Below are 15,923 nucleotides of genomic sequence, written 5' to 3'. Positions count from 1 at the left end.
CAGGGTCACACCAGGCCGGGGGTGGCAAAGCCACCAGCGAGTCATCAGCTGCCACTGAGTCACAGGGCCGTGTCCCCGTGTCACCCCTGCCCTGGGGGCCACGAGATCCCAGGGCCCCGCTGTCCCTTGTCCCCTGGTGCCCCTGTGTCCCGGGGGGTCCCTTGTCCCCGTGTGGCCTCTGTCCCAAATGTCCCTTGTCCCCAAGGGTCCCATGTCCCTGGGGTGTCCCTTGTCCCCAGAGGTGTCCCTTGTCCCCAGGTGCCCCTTGTCCCCAGGTGCCCCCATGACACTGCAGATCCCGTTTCTCAGGGGAGTCCCTTGTCCCCATGGGGGTGCTGTCCCCAGGGGTGTCTCTTGTCCCCAGGGGTCCCTTGTCCCAGAGGCCCCATGTCCCATGGTGTCCCATGTCTCAGGGTTTGTCCCTTGTCCCCATGTGTTTCCCTTTTCCCACGGGTGTCCCTTGTCCCCAGAGATGTCCCTTGTCCCTGTGTGGCCGCTCTCCCCAGGGGTGTCCCATGTCCCCAGAGTCATCAGAGACACGCCTGAGGCTGCTGGAAAAGGGGCTTTAAATTAAATAAATTAACAGTAACAGTAATAACAATAACAGTAGCAGTAATGTTGTAGAAAAAGGTGCTGGCAGCAGCTGGAGTTGCTCCGGTGCCCGCGGCCACTCGCGGTGTCCCCATGGAGCTCCTGGTCCTGTCGGTGGGGTCCTGCCGAGACCCGCTGAGGTCCCGGCCGTGTCCCCGCGGGCCGGGGGGTCCTGGGGGGGTCCCGAGGGTCCCTAACACGCGGGGACCCCCTCGAGGCGGGCGGCGACCCCGTCCAGGCAGCCGCGGAGCCGCGCCAGGGCCACCCCGGCCAGCGTGTGCGGGGCCTCGTTGGGCGGCGCGGGGGGCGCCGGGGGCGGCTCGCGGGGCGCGGGGCAGCCCAGCAGCGCGCCCAGCACGGCCAGCAGGCTGCGCAGGTTCTCCAGGTCGTTGGCCACCTGGGCCAGGCGCAGGTCGGCCCCGGGCAGCGCTGCCAGGAGCCGCTGGAACAGCTGGAGCCGCTGGGCGGCCCAGCCCAGCCCCGGGGGCGCCCCCCCGTCCGGGAGCGCCCCCTCCGGGACCCCCTCCAGGCCCGAGATGCGCAGGGTCAGCGGGAACAGCTGGGGGAACACACAGGGGGCGTCGGGGCAGGGCGGGGGGACACCCGGCCAGCCTGGGGAACCCGGTTTGAGGCACCCCCAGCTATGGCTGTCCCTGCTTGGGGACCCCAACCCTCGGGGAACAGACCCCATCCCTGGGCGTGCAGACCCCAAATCTTCCCCCAGACCCCATCCCTGGGCATGCAGACCCCAAATCTCCCCCAGACCCCATCCCTGGGGGTGCATACCCCAAATCTCCCCCAGACCCCATCCCTGGGCGTGCAGACCCCAAATCTCCCCCAGACCCCATCCCTGCGGGTGCCCGATTTGGGGTGAGACCCCCAGACCCACCTCGCCCCAGGCGCCCCTTCCTGGGGACCCCCCAAATCTGGGCATGGGGTCCCCCCCATGGCAGACCCTCCTGGAGACCCCACCCCGCTTTGGGAAACAGGATCCCCCCTAGTGAGGACCAGCCCCCCAGTCTGGGACATGTCCCCCCCATTGTGGGTGTCCCCCCAGCCCCTCCCGGCTGTCACAGCCCCTCCCCCCCCCTCATTGTGGGGGTCCCCGGGGTCACCTGGAGCTGCTGCAGGCGCGTGCTGAGGGTCCGGGTCAGGGCCCGCGCGTCCGCCCGGACCCTCTCGAGCCGCACGGGGCGACCCCCGCCCACCGCCAGCGCCACCGCCAGGCACAGCAGCGCCCGCAGGGACGCACCGGGACCCCGCATCCCGCCGGCGGCCTCTGGGGAGCGGGGACACGGCTGTCACCCCAAACCCGCGCGGGTCAGCCCCGGGGCGCCGGGGGCAGCGCACCGGGACGGGCGGGAAGCGGCGCCGCTGGCGCACGGGGCGCTCGGCACGGTGGCACCGTGTCCCCTCCCGCACGTGCCGCTCGGGCCGTGTCCCTGACGCCTTCCCGGAGCCCTTTGGCACCTGTCACCAGCGCCACCGCCGCCCGGCCCTGACCACGCGGGGGACAGCGACAGCGCGGGCTCGGAGCGGGAGGGGACGGTCACGGTGCGCGCTGGGTCCCCGGGGTTGTGTCACCCCCCTGGGGCTGCGGGACGGACGCTGGGGGGACCTTGTCACCCACAGCTCGGGGATGGGGGGGACGTGGGGGACCTGGGGGTGCGGAGGACAGGGGGACACGGGTGACACAGGAACGGGGGGGACACAGGGATGCGGGAACGTGGGGGTGTGCTGGGACACGGGGACGGGGGAAACCGAGGGGACACGGGGACAGTGCCACTCACCGGAGCCTCGCACGAACTCGCTGAGCCTGGAACGAGACGGTGCCGGTGATGGGGGGACACGGGGACCCCGCCAGTGCCACCAGCCCACCGGCCGGGCGGGGGCGGCCCGCGGTCTCCTGGGTCACCCCCGGTGTCCCCGCGGGGCCGAGGCACACGGCCGGTGGCACTGCCACCACCTCGGGGACAGCAGGGGCCGGGGGGACAATGACGGGGACAAGGGGGTGCCCAGACCCCCCAGGAGGTTCGGTGCCAGCCAGGCCCGGGAGAGCGAACCCGCAGGTGCCCTGGGGAGGGGGGGGACACTGGGGACCCCCGGGGGTGACACAGCCCGAGACCCCCGGGGTGAGGGGACCGGGGGGATAGCCCAGGGTGGGGGTCCCAGGGAGGGGGCGGGGGATGCCCCTGAGCGGGGTGTCCCTCTGGGGGTTTGGGGTGTCCCTGAGCACCTGGGGGTGTCCCTCCGGGGGGTTGGGGTGTCCCTATGGGAGTTTGGGGGTCCCTCCGGGGGGTTTGGGGTTCCCTCCGGGGGTTTGGGGTGTCCCTATGGGGTTTGGGGGTCCCTCCGGGGGGTTTGGGGTGTCCCTCCGGGGGTTTGGGGTGTCCCTATGGGGTTGGGGGTCCCTCCGGGGGTTCGGGGTCGGGCTCACCTGGTGGCCCCGCGGGTCCCGTCGGTCGCGGCCGTGGCTCCATCGCGCCGCCCCCGTTTATAGCGGCGGGGCCGCTCCCCAGCGCTGCCCGCCCCCCCCGCCCCCCCGCGCTGCCCGGGCCGGGTCCGGCCGGGGGGGCCCGGGACGCCTCCGGGGGTCCCGCAGCAGGAGGAGCGCGGGGGGCCCGCGGCGAGCCGGGGACACGGGGATGGCTCGGGGGGGTCCCGGGGACGCGCGGGGGCTCCGGGGGGGTCCCGGTTTCCCACTGCTCCCCCGGTCCCGTTACCCCCCCCGCGCATACGTGCCCAGGTGAGCGCAGCCCCGCCGTGACGCGCGCCCCGCGCGCCGTGACCGCGCACACGCGCCCGTGTCCCCCCGTGTCCCCCCGTGTCCCGCATGGCCCCGCGCGCCTCGCTCGGTGTCCCCCCGCCCCACCTGCCCCCAGTCTCCCCACAGCGTCCCCACGTCCTCCATGTCCCCTCCTCGTGTCCCCCCTGTGTCCCCCCGTGTCCCCTTCGTGTCCCCGCTTGTCCCCATAACCCCCCTCTGTATCCACCCTTGTCCCCCCCGTGTCCCCGCGCGTGGCACTCGCACACCGGGCACGGGATAGGGACAAACCAGGGACAGCACCGGTGTCCTCAAGGGTCCCAGGTGTCCCCCAGGTGTCCCCAGGAGCCCCCAGACCCAGGGGACACCGCCAGGGTGACACGGGGGGGGGGCGCTCTGTCGGGGGCACGGGCCACCCCGTCCCTGTCACTGGGGGGAACAGAGGGGTCCTGTCCCCACCTGTCCCTGTCACCCCCGGCCCGGGCTGTCCCCAGAGGGAGGGGCTGTCCCCGTGGGGGTCCCCGGGCGGGGCTGTCCCCGCGCTGGTGACGCCGCAGTTGGTGCCACCACGGCGGTGACACTCGGCAAACACCGCGGTGGCCCTTCCGGGAAGGGCGGCGGTGACACCGGTGACACCGGTGCCCGGCAGCCGCTGGCAGGGCCGCGGGGCTCTGGGGACACGCAGAGTGCCAGCACGGTGACCTGGCTGACGTCACGGCCTGTCCCCTCCCACCTGGCATCCCTCGTGTCCCGCTCCCGTCATCTCTGCCAGCACCCCGTGTGTCCCCAAACCTTGTCCCAGCGCCCTGTCCCCACTGTCCCGCATGTCCCCATTCCTGTCCCCATCCCCTCCAGGGACCCATCCCCGTCACCCCTGAGTGTCCCCAGGGGGTGGCTCGGCCACCGGGAGCCCTTGGGCCCCTCCCCCGTCACTGGGCAGCGATGGGGACCCAAACTGGGAGCACTGGGACCTGTTGTGCCCCCCCCCCCGGCTTGGTGTCCCCTCGGCACGCCCCAGTGTCACCCCCCCGCCCCCGAGGTGTCCCCAGTGTCACCCCCACAGGTCCCCGGCCGTGCCAGGAGCTGCGGTGGCCTCGTGTCCCCATTCCTGCTGTCCCCCCCTCCCCAGCACTGCCCCCCCCGTGTCCCCGCTGTCCCCTTGCTGTCCCCCCGTGTCCCCGCTGTCCCCCAGCACTGCCCCCCCCGTGTCCCCGCTGTCCCCTCACTGTCCCCCCGTGTCCCTGCTGTCCCCCAGCACTGCCCCCCCCCCGTGTCCCCGCTGTCCCCCAGCACTGCCCCCCCCCCGTGTCCCTGCTGTCCCCTCGCTGTCCCCCCACTCACCTGGGGTCCCCGCTGGCTCGGCCCCCCGCGGATGCTTTTTGGGGTAAGGGCTTCCTGGCTGGGGAGGGACAGCAAGCCCAGACCGCAAAAAGACCCGAGAGGGACAGGGACGGTGGCCCCCGGTGGCACCGCGGTGACAAGGGAGCAGGTGACAAGGAGGGACGGGGACGGGGACACGCGGAGCCCCCGGGACAGGGCCTGAGGTGGGACACGGCCCCCCTGACCCGAGGGCCCCGCCAGTCCCCGGCTGTCCCCTGTGCTGGGGACACTGCCACCCACCCCTGTGTGCCACCCTGTGTGCCACACGTCACCTGCCGTGTGCCACCTGTCACGTGTGCGCTGCCATGGCCCTGGCACCCGTGAGAGGTGGCACAGAGGGACAGGGACATGTCACAGAGTGGTGGGGACAGGGCACAACACCCTGACACCCTGGGGATGTGGCACAGAGGGATGGGGGTGACAAAGGGACAGGGATGGGGCATGGAGTGACAGGGACATGGCACCAAGTGATGGGGACGTGGCACAGCCCAGTGGGGACATGGGACAACATGGAGGAGATGTGGCTGTGATGGGGATGGCACAGAATGGCAGGGATGTGGCACAGAGGGACAGGGACATGGCACAGAACCATGGGGACTTGGCACAGAGTGAGGTGACATGGCACAGAGTGACATGGATGTGGCACAGAGTGAGGTGACATGGCACACAGTGACATGAATGTGGCACAGAGTGACATGGGTGTGGCACACACACCAGGGGACATGGCGCAGAGCGATGGTGACATTGCACAGAGTGAGGTGACACGCACAGAGCAATGCTGATGTGACACAGAGTGATGGGGACACAGAACAGACACTGGGGATGTGGCACAGAGTGACATTAACATGGCACAGAGTGACATTAACATGGCACAGCGCGATGGTGGCACGGGACAGAGCAGTGCCACCAACTCCTACCAGCACATCCAGGGTGTCCCCAGGCTCCTGTCCCTCAGCCACCAGAGCACCAGGGGGTGGCAGGAGGCCACCAGAGGAGCCAGTCCTTGGTGTCACCGGTGGAGCCGTGCTCGGTGTCACTGCAGGAGCCATTGCTCGGTGTCACCAGCGGGGCCGGTGCTCGGTGTCACCTCAGGGGCTGTTGCTCAGTGTCATCAATGGGTCCAGTCCTTGGTGTCCCCTCAGGGACCCTTGCTCAGTGTCACCGTGGCTGCCAGGTCTGTGTCCCCCAGCACTGCAGGGACGTGGCCCATGGCTGATCCTGTCCTTGGTGCCACTGGCTGGGTGGCAGCGCCCCAGTTCCAGGTGTCCGAGCCGTGTCCCAGGGCTGGTGACAGGACAAGCTCGAAGCTCCATGGCCGGGCAGTGTCCCCATGGCCCTGTGGCCGCTCTGTGGCTCTGTGGATGGTCGCTGTCCCCATGGTTGGTCGCTGTCCCCATGGTCACTCTGTGGCTCTGTGGATGGTCACTGTCCCCATGATTGGTCACTGTCCCCATGATTGGTTGCTGTCCCCGTGGTCACTCGGTGGCTCTGTGGATGGTCACTGTCCCCATGATTGGTCGCTGTCCCCATGGTTGGTCGCTGTCCCCGTGGTCACTCGGTGGCTCTGTGGCCAGTCCGTGGCGATGTCCCCAGCTTGGGGTCCCAGGTGTCCCCGAGGTCCTTTGTGGGGATCCCCTGCTGGTGGCACTCCGGGCTCCCCAGGGCAGCTCCATGGCTGGTGATGCCTGAGGTGCCACCCCAGGGACAGCAGGAAGCGGCTCTGAGGCCACCACTGATGGCTCCTCACCGACGTCACCTGGGCTGGGCTGAGGTGCCACCATCACCTGCCAGCAGTGAACGTGTCCCTGCTCCAGCCCACGTCATCCCCAGCCCCTGATCCTGCTCCACCCCAGGTCCCTGTTCCCCTCCCATGTCCCCGTCCCCATCCCACACTCCCATCCCCATCCATGTCCCTGTCCCCACCCTGTGTCCCCATCTCCATGGCACTGTCTCCACCCCATATTCCTGTCCCCATCCCCATCCATGTCCCCATCCCCATCCATGTCCCTGTCCCCACCACAGGTCCCCTCTCCCACCCCTGTCCCCCCCCTGCAGCCCCACCATGCCGGTGACAGGGATGGTGACGCTCTCCTGGCTGCCACCCCCATCCCTGTGTCCCCCATCCCTCTGTCCAGCCAGAGTGGGACAGGCTGGGGGGACGCGGCCAAGGCCACCAGGGCCCTGTCACCCCCCGATCCCGGGGGGACATCCCTGCCACCCCCTGGTGCCGAGGGAGCCCCATTTGGAGGGATGAAGGGGACACAGGGGACATCCCTTGGTGGCTGTGCCGGCGGGACCTGGGGGTGGCTCCCCCTCACCCGGGGGTCCCCCAGAGCTTGGGAGGGGCCCAGAGGGGACGGGGGGGACGCAGAGGGTCCCTGAGCAGTGCCGGCCCCGCGGGTGACCGCAAGGGGACAGTGACGGTGACAGTGGCCGTGAGTGGCACAGACCTTTCCAGATCCGCCAGGGCGGCTCTGGGGTCCCTGGGTGGGGAGGGCGGTGCCGCCCCCCGAGGGGGGCTCTGTGTGACCCCCCCGGGGGCAGCTGGAGCCGAGGGACCCCCGGCGCCCCCCTGGGACAGAGGGGACATGGGGGGCGGGCAGGGAGCGGCTCCGGGGGTGTCACGGGGGGGTCCCGGTGGGGTGGGGGGGTGTGGGTGCAGGGGGGGCACCCCCGGGCCAGCACATGGGGAGGGGGGGGGGTCCTGGGGGTGACACTGGGGGTCCTGGGCCGTGGGAGGGGGGGCACGGCCGGGGGGGCCGGGGCAGAGCGGGGGGGGTCACGGGCTGGGGAGGGGGCAGGGGGGTCCCTTGGGTCAGGGGCTTTGGGGTCCAGGGGTCCCGGGGGGCTGCAGGGGGGGCTGGGGGGGGTGCCGGGGTTCTGGGGGGGTCCCGGGGGGCTGCGGAGCGGGGTCCGGGGACTCCCGGGGTGCCGGGACGGGGCTCGGGCCCCCGGGGGTCCCGGGGGGCTCTGGCGGCCTCCCCCCCCCCGTGCTGTGCTCGGCCCGGCAGGGCGGGGGTCCCGGAGGGGGCGGGCGGGGGTCCCGGGGTTAGGGGGGGCATCCCCGGGGTGGGGGGAGGTCCCGGGTGGGGGGGTCCCCTGGGCGGAGCGGGGGTGGGGCGGGGGGGGCACAGGGGGATCCCGACCCCCCCCCGGCCCCTCGGTCCTACCTGGAGCTGCGGCCGCGCTGCGCTGGGCGCGGGCCCGGGGCGGGCCGGGGGTCCCGGGGGGGGCCCGGGGGGGCTCGGGGGTCCCGGGGCGCGGGGGGGCCCCGCGGCGGCCGCGCTCGCCCCGGCGGCGGCGATTGACCCGCATTGACGTCACTGCGTCATCAGGGTTCCCCTGGAAACACGCGGGGGCTAAAAATAGCCCGGGGGGGCGGGGGGCGGGGCGGGGGGCGGCCCCCCCTCCCCCGCGTCTGCCGCTATTCTGGGGACAAAGCGACAAATATAGAGCGGGAGGCCACTCCCGGCACGGGGACACCCCCGCGGGGGGGTGCGGGACACGGGGGGCGGACACCGGGACACCCCTGGGGCACGGGGGGACGGACACGGGACAGCGACAGGGACGGACACGGGGACAGCGACAGGGACGGACACGGGGACAAGGGAGGGACACGGGCGGGCAAGCACGGGGGGCACGGACACAGAAACAGCGACAAGAGGGGGCACCACCACAGGGGAAGGCGACAACCGGGGATCAAGGGGACACCGGGAGGCAGGGCAAGGGGACACTGGGAACTGGGGACGCCGGAACATGGGGACATGCGGGTAGTGGGACACTGGCACGTCAGGATATGGGGACACTGAGACCCTGGGACAAAGCGACACAGGGACATGGGGACACCGGGACAGGGGGACATGCGGGTACTGGAAAACCGGCACGTCAGGATATGGGGACACCGGGACACGGGGACACGGGGACACGGGGACACGGGGACACGGGGACACAGGGACATGGGGACATGGGGATACTGGGACACCGGGACACAGGGACATGGGGATACTGGGACACCGGGAAGTGGGGACACTGGGACATGCAGACACGGGGACACCGGGACATTATGGGGACGCTGGAACACGGGGACATGGGGGTAACTGGGACGCTGGGAGAGGGGACACTGGGACAGGCGGCCATGGGGACACTGGGAGAGGGGACAGGGTACAGGACGAGGGGACAGGAACAGGGACAGGCGGGGACAGGGATGGATGGGGCGGGACGGTCACAGCTGCAATGGGGCCGTAATGGGGTGGGGCCGTAATGGGGTGGGGCCGTAATGGGGTGGGGCTGTACTGGGATGGGTTATACTGGGATGGGCTGTACCCGCACTGGTCTGTACTGGGATGGGTTATACTGGGATGGGTTATACTGGGTTATACTGGGTTATACTGGGATGGGCTGTACCCGCACTGGTCCGTACTGGGATGGGTTATACTGGGATGGGTTATACTGGGATGGGTTATGCTGGGTTATACTGGGTTATACTGGGATGGGCTGTACCCGCACTGGTCCGTACTGGGATGGGTTATACTGGGATGGGCTGTACCCGCACTGGTCCATACTGGGATGGGTTATACTGGGATGGGCTGTAGCCGCACTGGTCCCTACTGGCCGCGCTGTTCTGTGTTTGCCGTTCCCGACGCTCCCGCCAGGTGGCGCCATTTCCCTTCCCGTTCGGGCCGACGGAGCCCGCCCGGAACGGACCAGTACGGACCAGTACAGAGCAGTACGGGCCCGGTACGGACCAGTACAGAGCAGTACGGACTGGTAAGGACCAGTATGGGCCCGGTACGGACCAGTACAGAGCAGTACGGGCCCGGTACGGACCAGTACAGAGCAGTACGGACTGGTAAGGACCAGTATGGGCCCGGTACGGACCAGTACAGACCAGTATGGGTCCCGTACAGACCAGTATGGGGCCGGTACGGCTCGGTATGGACCAGTACAGACCAGTACTGGCCCAGTACGGACCAGTACAAGCCAGTACAGACCAGTTCGGACCACTATAGGCCAGCAGAGCCCAGTAGCCTTCTCCACCATCCAGCAGCACCCCTGCACCTGCAGACCCCCAGATACACCCAGAGGCCTCGAGGGACTCCCGGAGATCTCCCGGCCCCCCCTTGCAGATGGAGTCAGAAACTCCCAGGGCCCTGTAAAGCCACCCAGAGCCGCCCAGACATGTCCAGAGACCGCCCACCCCCCCAGACCCCCGGCTGGGGCAGGTGAGGGCGGCCGGGCTGGGGACAGGACAGAATGTGGGACAAGGGACAGCCCCCCCTGCCCTCCCGCTCCCGTTAATTACGATCGTTGCCCGGCGTTAATTATCGATCCACTCGCTCCATGTTAATTGGCTTTGGATTCAATTAGCGCTGCCCCCTCCAGCCCCTCCCACCCCGGAATCGATCCACGGCGCTGGGACAGCGGGGACAGCGCGAGGGGGGCACCCGCGGGGTTGGGGTGACCCTGGGGTGGGGTGCGGGTGACAGGGGGAGCCCGGGGGGCTCTTCCGGGGGTGCTGCCCCCCCTCCGGTCAGGTTGGGGTTCAGGGGTCGCACTGGGGAGGGATCCAGGTTTGGGACCCAGAGCTGAGGTTCAGGGTCTGGAGCCACTCTGGGACCCCTAAATCTAGGGGCTGGGTGGGGGTCCAAGGTCAGGAGCTGGTTTGGGGTCCCAGGGTGGGGGGGGGTCTACAATTGGGTGCCAGGTTTGGGGTCCAAAGGAGGGACCTGCAGGTGGGACCCAGGGTGAGGTCCCAGAATGGGGTCCAGATTTGGGGGCCGCACTTGGCTCCAGGGGGGCTTGGCTGCTGTTCTTGGGGCTGTCCCCATCCCCCTCCATGCCCCCCAGAGCCAGGACAGGGCCGGGGGTCCCAGGGCTGCACCCCCAGAGCCCCCCCCAACCCCCAGTGCCCAGCCTTGGTCTGCAGGGGTGGGGGGGCTGACCCCAGCACAGAGGAACCCCAAAACACCAGGACGCTTCACTACGTTTATTGGGCCTCTGCAGCGTTAAATACAGGCCAGGCTTTGGGGGGCCGGGGGGCTGAGGGTGCCCCTCCCCCCGGAGCACGCCCCCCTGGGCGCCCCCCCGGGGGCGGGGCCGGGCGGGGGGGGCCCGGGGGGTCGGGGGCACCCCCAGAGCCCCCCCGGCCCCTCAGCGGCTGTAGCCGAACTCGTCGGCGTCGTCCGCGCGGAAGTCGCCGTAACGCCACAGGTTCAGCTGCGGGAACGGGGGGGACACGGCGGCGTCACCGGGGCTCCCCCGCAGCCGGGGGGCGCCCCGGGGGTGCCGCCCCCAGCCCCCGCCCCAGCGTGTGCCCCACATCCCCCATCTGGGGTCCCCCCACTCACCCGGGCGCTCTTGGCCGCCTCCTGCGCGTTCAGGTACTCGGTGACCTGGGGGGACAGCCCTGGGTGACCCCGCGGCCCTTGGGGGGCTGGGGACACCCCCGGGGTGCGACAGGGACCCCCCCGTCCTTCTGTGGCTCCCTCTGCCCGCAGGGGATGGGGGTGGGGTGACCTCCCCAGCCTGGCCCCAAGGGGACTCTGGGGTTTGAGGGTGGTGGGCAGCACCGGGAGCTGGGGGGACCCCCGTAGTCCCAATGACCCCATAGTCCCAATGGGGCAGCAGCTGGGCTGGGATGGATCAGCACCAGCGGTGGTGGGGGGGACAGGGACCCCTCAGCATCCACCCGACATCCCCAGCACCCCCAGCATCCCCAGAACCCACCCCACAGACCCCAACAGTCCCCCCAGCCCTCAAGCACCCACCTCAGGCCTCCCAAAAACCCACCCAACATCCCAGCACCCACCAAGAGCCTCCAGCCCCTCCAAACACCCTGAGTATCCACCCAACACCCCCAGAACAACCCCCCAGCACCTCCAGCACCCAGAACAACCCCCCCAGCACCTCAAGCACCCACCACTTTCTGGAACTGCCTCTCCTTGCGGGGCTCCACCATCACCAGCCCCTCCTTGACCAGCCCCAGCCCCACGTCGCTCTTGGAGTCAGCGAACTGCAGGGTGACGTGGGGACAGCCGGGCCCCAGGTGCTCCACGTTGAGCAGGCACTGCGTGTTCTGGATGTCCCTCACCACGCTGTCCACGGCGTCCGCCCGCGCCTCCTCCTGCGCCCGCACCCGTCACACACCCGCGGGGACACCCCGGCCACGGGGACACCCCACCCAGCAGGGACACCTCAGCCCATTGGGGACACCCCGGCCCATCAGGGACACTCTGGGCCACCAGGAATACCCCACAACCTTGGAACCCCCCCGTGGCTTCTGGGGACACCCCACACCCACAGAGACACACCATGGCCTTTGGGGATCCCCCAGACCCTCAGGGAGCTCCCATGTCTGTCAGGGATCCCCAAACCCTCAGTGATCCCCTGTGGCCTTCAGGGACCCCCCAGACCCCCAAGGATCCCCCCAACCCTCAGACCCCAGGGACCACCAGGTGTTTTGGGGACACCCACAACCCACCGTGGGCTTGGGGTATCCCTGGGATTGGGGTGTGGGGGTGCTGGGGTCAGTATCATTGGGGTTTTGGGGTTACCCTGGGATCATGGGTCAGGGTTGGGGTCGGGGCATACACTGGGGAGCTGGGGTTGGTGTTTGGGGTCAGGTGACACAGGTGGGTCCCAGGTTCAGTGTTCCCAACTGGGACCAGTTTGGGGGTGATGGTTTGGGGTCCAGATTGTGGTCCCAGGGTTGGGGCCCATGGGCAGGACACAGGGTGGAGGTTTGAGGTCAGGGGCCACAGTGGGGGCCCAGGTGTGGGGTGACAGCAGGAGCCCCCCTGTACTCACATCCTGCGGCACCTGGATGAAGGCAAAGGTGTACTCGGTGGCCTGGGGCGGCAGCACCCGCGGGGAGAACGCCGGGGGCAGCGGGGCCAGGCGGCTGGGGGGCAGCGTCTCCTTCTGTGGGGACACCAGGGGGACACCAGGGGACATCAGAGAGGGGAGACAGCGAGAGGGGACACCAGGGACACCAGGGACACCAAGGGGATGGATGGATGGATGGATGATGGATGAGGGATGGATGGAGGATGGATGGATGGATGGATGGATGGATGATGGATGGATGGTTGATGGATGGATGGATGGATGGATGGATGGATGGATGAGGAATGGATGGATGATGGATGGATGGATGGATGGATGGATGGATGGATGGATGGATGGATGATGGATGGATGCTGGATGATGGATGGATGATGGATGGATGATGGATGGATGGATGGATGGATGGATGGATGGATGGATGGATGAGGAATGGATGGATGATGGATGGATGGATGATGGATGATGGATGGATGGATGGATGGATGATGGATGATGGATGGATGATGGATGGATGATGGATGATGGATGGATGGATGGATGGATGGATGGATGGATGATGGATGGATGGATGGATGGATGGATGGATGGATGGATGATGGATGGATGGATGGATGATGGATGGATGGATGATGGATGATGGATGGATGGATGATGGATGGACGGATGGATGGACGGACGGACGGACGGATGGATGGATGGATGGATGGATGGATGGATGGGGGATGGATGGATGATGGATGATGGATGGATGGATGATGGATGGATGGATGGATGGATGGATGGATGGATGGATGGATGGATGGATGGATGGATGGGGGATGGATGGATGATGGATGGATGGATGATGGATGATGGATGGATGGATGGATGATGGATGGATGGATGATGGATGATGGATGGATGGATGGATGGATGGATGGATGGATGGATGAGGGATGGATGGATGATGGATGGATGAAGGATGGGTGGATGGATGCTGGATGAAGGATGGATGGATTCACAGATGGATGGATCCATGGATGGAGGGCAGTTTTTCCCCCCGTTTTCCCAGTGCCACTCACGTTGCCGTAGTCGATGTAGAAAATGTGCACTTTGCCACCCGACTCCACCTTCTCCACCCGGGCACGGTACCTGCAGAGCAGGAGGGATTTTGGGGATTTGGTTCTCACCCCACACCCCACTGCTGCCCTGGCCCAGCCCATGGGGTCAGCCCGTCCCCTCCTCACCATTCCCCGTCGACAAACTTGGCGATGCAGAAGTCGCCGCGGCGCGGGACGAAGGAGCCCTCCACGGGCGGGTGGGCGCCCACCTCGGCACGCATGTTCTCCATCAGCTTCTCCAGCTGGGCGCCTGCGGGGCCCCGGATATCCAGGATAAACCCCCAGCCCCATCCCAAGCCTGACCCCAACCCCGCCCCTCAGTGTGGCCCCAAAGCCTGAACCCCAAGTCCCAACAATGGCTTCAACACCAGATCCCAAACCTGGACCTCAACCCCAGACCCTGCCCCAAGACCTTTGGACCCCAAACCTGGATCCCAACCATGGACCCCTATCCTGGTCCCAAAAATGGCCCTGGGGGGTGGAGGGGTCACCTCACATCACCCTGGACATACAGATTTGGGTGTTACCCACCAAAGCCACAGATCCACATCCCAGCCAACTCGCCCCACCACCGGTCTGGGGAGCACCTCTGGGTGCTGGGGGGGCCCAGGTGTCCCCCCGTACCTGTCTCCACATCCTGCACGTAGAAGTGGAGGTCGTCGGTGATCTCGGTGACAAACACGGGTTTGTAGTTGGCCGTGCGCTCCTTCTCCTCCAGCACCGGCACCACCTCCTCCACCGGCGTCTCCTCGTAGTGGGACCACACCTGGGGGGACACGGGGACCCCTGCCATGCTCCAGGTGATAGCAATGGGAGGGCGGGGGGCTGGACCCGGCAGTGGAACATGGCCAGGCCTCAGCCTGGGGGGGTCATGTCCCTGGGGTGGGACATCCCTGGGCTGGGACATCCCTGGGCTGGGACATCCCTGGGCTGGGACATCCCTCATCTGGGACACCTCTTGGCATGCAACCATCCTCTCTCGGGGTGGGGACATCTATCTCCAGGAGTGGGGACATTCCTTGGGGTGGAACACCTCTTGGAATGGGGACATCCATCATGGTGGTGTGGGACATCACCTCTTGGTGTGTGGGCACCCAGTGGGTGGGAACTTTAATTGGGGTTGTGACATTTCCTGCTGTGGGGCCATCAGCTCTTGGGGTGCTCCCCTTTGCACAGGGACATCTCTTGGGACGGGGACATCCCTTGGCACGGGGACACCCCTCACAGTGGGAACATCTCTTGGCATGGAGACACCTCCTGGAGTGAGGCCACCTCTTGACACGGGGACATCCTTTAGTGGGCACATCTCGGGGTGGGGACATCGGTGTGGTGGGGCCATCTTTTGGGACAGGGCCATGTCTCTGGGGTGGTGACACTGCTGGGCCGGGTCCCCTGGCCCCCCTCACCTTCTCCTTCCTCTGCTTGGCCGCGTCCTGGGCCGCCAGCAGGGCCTTGCAGTAGGGGCTGCGCTCGGCCGTGAAGTGCACGCGGGACAGCGCCTGCTCCACCAGCGCCACCGACAGGTTCACGCCCTCGATGTGCAGCCACCCAATGAAATTCCCGGCCTTGTCCATGCTCTCCACCTCCACCTCAACCTGTGGGATCCCGGGAATCTCATGAGCTGTGGGCTCCTGTCCCCATCCCAGCCTGCCCCAGCTGCCACCTACTCCCAGCGCTCCGAGGTCGCCCAGGTGGGGCCCCCCCAGTCACCTCCCTGCACCCAGCCTGGACCCAGGGACCTGAGATGGGGGACAAGGGACATGGGGGACCCACCCATGGGGTACACAAAGTCACCAGGTCCTGCCATATCCTTTATCCCATTCCACCCTGGGTATCCCAACCTGAGAATCAATCACACCCTGGGTATCACACCCTGGGAATCACATCTCCCCCTGGGATGGGTGGGACTTGTGGCCAGTGTGGCCCTGGGGACAGCACATGGCACAGGACAATGCCAGGTGTGTGGCCGAGGCACTGGGGACAGCGAGGTTTGGGTCCAGGGTGACATGGGCCACACCATGATGTTTCAAGCCCCAGCCATGGCCTTTGCCCCCTCAGTGGGGTTTGGCTTTGCCAGTGCTGCCACACGGAGCCTGTCCCAGCCCTGAGCTCACCCATCCCACCACAACTGCTTCCGCTGCTTCCCAAAGCCTGGAGGTGTCCCCGTGTCCTCGCACTGCGGCGGCCGTGGCACCTCACTGGACACGGCAACAAAACCGGCCATGGCAGCAAAACCAGCCATG

General features: G+C 67.9%; 2 protein-coding genes across 3 annotated transcripts in view; both read right to left on the bottom strand.

Moving 5' to 3' along the window:
- Window positions 1-548: 548 nt before the first annotated feature.
- On the bottom strand, window positions 549-4,466 carry LEP (leptin). Its single transcript, XM_077179349.1, has 4 exons — window positions 3,029-4,466; window positions 2,382-2,407; window positions 1,707-1,870; window positions 549-1,150 (listed from the first exon to the last, which is right to left on the bottom strand). The coding sequence occupies exons 1-4, from the start codon at window positions 3,424-3,426 to the stop codon at window positions 785-787; spliced, it is 954 nt and encodes a 317-aa protein (XP_077035464.1). The 5' UTR covers window positions 3,427-4,466; the 3' UTR covers window positions 549-784.
- Window positions 4,467-10,706: 6,240 nt separating this feature from the next.
- Window positions 10,707-15,923, bottom strand: part of SND1 (staphylococcal nuclease and tudor domain containing 1) — a 75,380-nt gene continuing 70,163 nt past the window's right edge. For both annotated transcript variants that reach the window (XM_054632071.2, XM_077179347.1), the window contains 8 exons: window positions 15,087-15,275; window positions 14,305-14,446; window positions 13,807-13,930; window positions 13,642-13,711; window positions 12,542-12,655; window positions 11,655-11,858; window positions 11,083-11,127; window positions 10,707-10,951 (listed from right to left, as the gene is read on the bottom strand). In XM_054632071.2, coding sequence (XP_054488046.2) covers window positions 10,886-10,951; window positions 11,083-11,127; window positions 11,655-11,858; window positions 12,542-12,655; window positions 13,642-13,711; window positions 13,807-13,930; window positions 14,305-14,446; window positions 15,087-15,275 — 954 coding nt within the window. In that variant the 3' untranslated portion in view covers window positions 10,707-10,885. The remainder of the gene's footprint in view (window positions 10,952-11,082; window positions 11,128-11,654; window positions 11,859-12,541; window positions 12,656-13,641; window positions 13,712-13,806; window positions 13,931-14,304; window positions 14,447-15,086; window positions 15,276-15,923) is intronic.

The sequence above is a fragment of the Agelaius phoeniceus genome, chromosome 5 (assembly GCF_051311805.1).
Source record: "Agelaius phoeniceus isolate bAgePho1 chromosome 5, bAgePho1.hap1, whole genome shotgun sequence".
In the NCBI taxonomy this organism is placed as follows: Eukaryota; Metazoa; Chordata; class Aves; order Passeriformes; family Icteridae; genus Agelaius; species Agelaius phoeniceus.
Note: the sequence above shows the minus strand (reverse complement) of the source record. Positions and strands in the feature narration are given on the sequence as shown.